At 48.9% G+C, this 997-nt stretch overlaps 1 protein-coding gene across 1 annotated transcript; it reads left to right on the top strand.

The window, feature by feature from the left end:
* The first annotated feature begins 27 nt into the window (after nt 1–27).
* Nucleotides 28–990, top strand: LOC147820183 (neoverrucotoxin subunit alpha-like). Its single transcript, XM_087174885.1, has one exon. The coding sequence runs from the start codon at nt 122–124 to the stop codon at nt 599–601; it is 480 nt and encodes a 159-aa protein (XP_087031011.1). The 5' UTR covers nt 28–121; the 3' UTR covers nt 602–990.
* The last annotated feature ends 7 nt before the right edge of the window (nt 991–997 follow it).

A 997-nucleotide genomic window follows, 5' to 3' on the forward strand; every position in this document is an offset into this window, starting at 1 on the left:
AGTTGATCAACTGATCTTGTTCCTTTGTGTCTCCCCCTCAGTTGCCTGTTATTTGACCTTTGACCCTAGCACTGCCAACTCAGAGCTCCACCTGACCGACTGCAACAGGAAGGCGACTCGCATGTGGTCGGACTGTCGATCCTTGGACCACCCGGACCGGTTCGAGCGCTGCCCTCAGGTCCTGTGCAGGGAGGGGCTGCTAGACTCAGTGTACTGGGAGGTGGAGTGGAGCGGCGGTGCCGATGTTGGCGTCACCTCAAATAGCATTTCCAGAGATGGAGATGCGGAGAGCTGTCTGCTCGGACACAACAAGTGGTCCTGGAGTCTGGAGTGCTCTGAAGGAAGCTACACGCCCTGTCACAACAACAAGAGGTTCAGGTCCTCCTCACCTCAACCCTTCACCCACAGAGTTGGGGTGTACCTGAACTGGTCCACCGGATCTCTGTCCTTCTACGGTGTCTCTCAGGACGCCATGGTCCACCTCCACACCTTCACCTCCACCTTCACTGAGCCTCTGTACCCAGGGTTCTGGGTGTGGACCTACGGCGGCTCGGTGTCGCTGTGTCAGGTGGAGTTAGACTGGGAGCGACTGCTGCAGTGAACTCACACAGACTGAGACATGTGAGACGGACTTCAGCATCGAGCAAGCTGATTGGTCCATCCAGTTCCTGTCTGGAGGTGGGTTCATAAATGTCAATGTTCAGTTTCTATCAGATTGAAAAACTCTGTGCATCAGAGAGAGAATATGTTGACATGAGATATTTACATTATTTCTACTTTCCCTAAATCTTATATGCTGCAAAATTATTTCTACAAATTAAGAGACATCTCATCACAACCTGGAAAACTATACATGAATTTAAAAAGAATTAAAGCCTATTTGACTCATGTGCTTCAGTGTCTGAGCAGAAACTTGATGGATCTGAAGTTTTTTATAAATGTGCAGCTGCTGTCAAACTTTTATTTAAACTGCATCACATGATCTGTACAAATACAT

The sequence above is a fragment of the Seriola lalandi genome, unplaced genomic scaffold (assembly GCF_002814215.2).
Source record: "Seriola lalandi dorsalis isolate HSWRI2012SDOR001 ecotype SW California unplaced genomic scaffold, Sedor1 jcf7180001979193, whole genome shotgun sequence".
In the NCBI taxonomy this organism is placed as follows: Eukaryota; Metazoa; Chordata; class Actinopteri; order Carangiformes; family Carangidae; genus Seriola; species Seriola lalandi.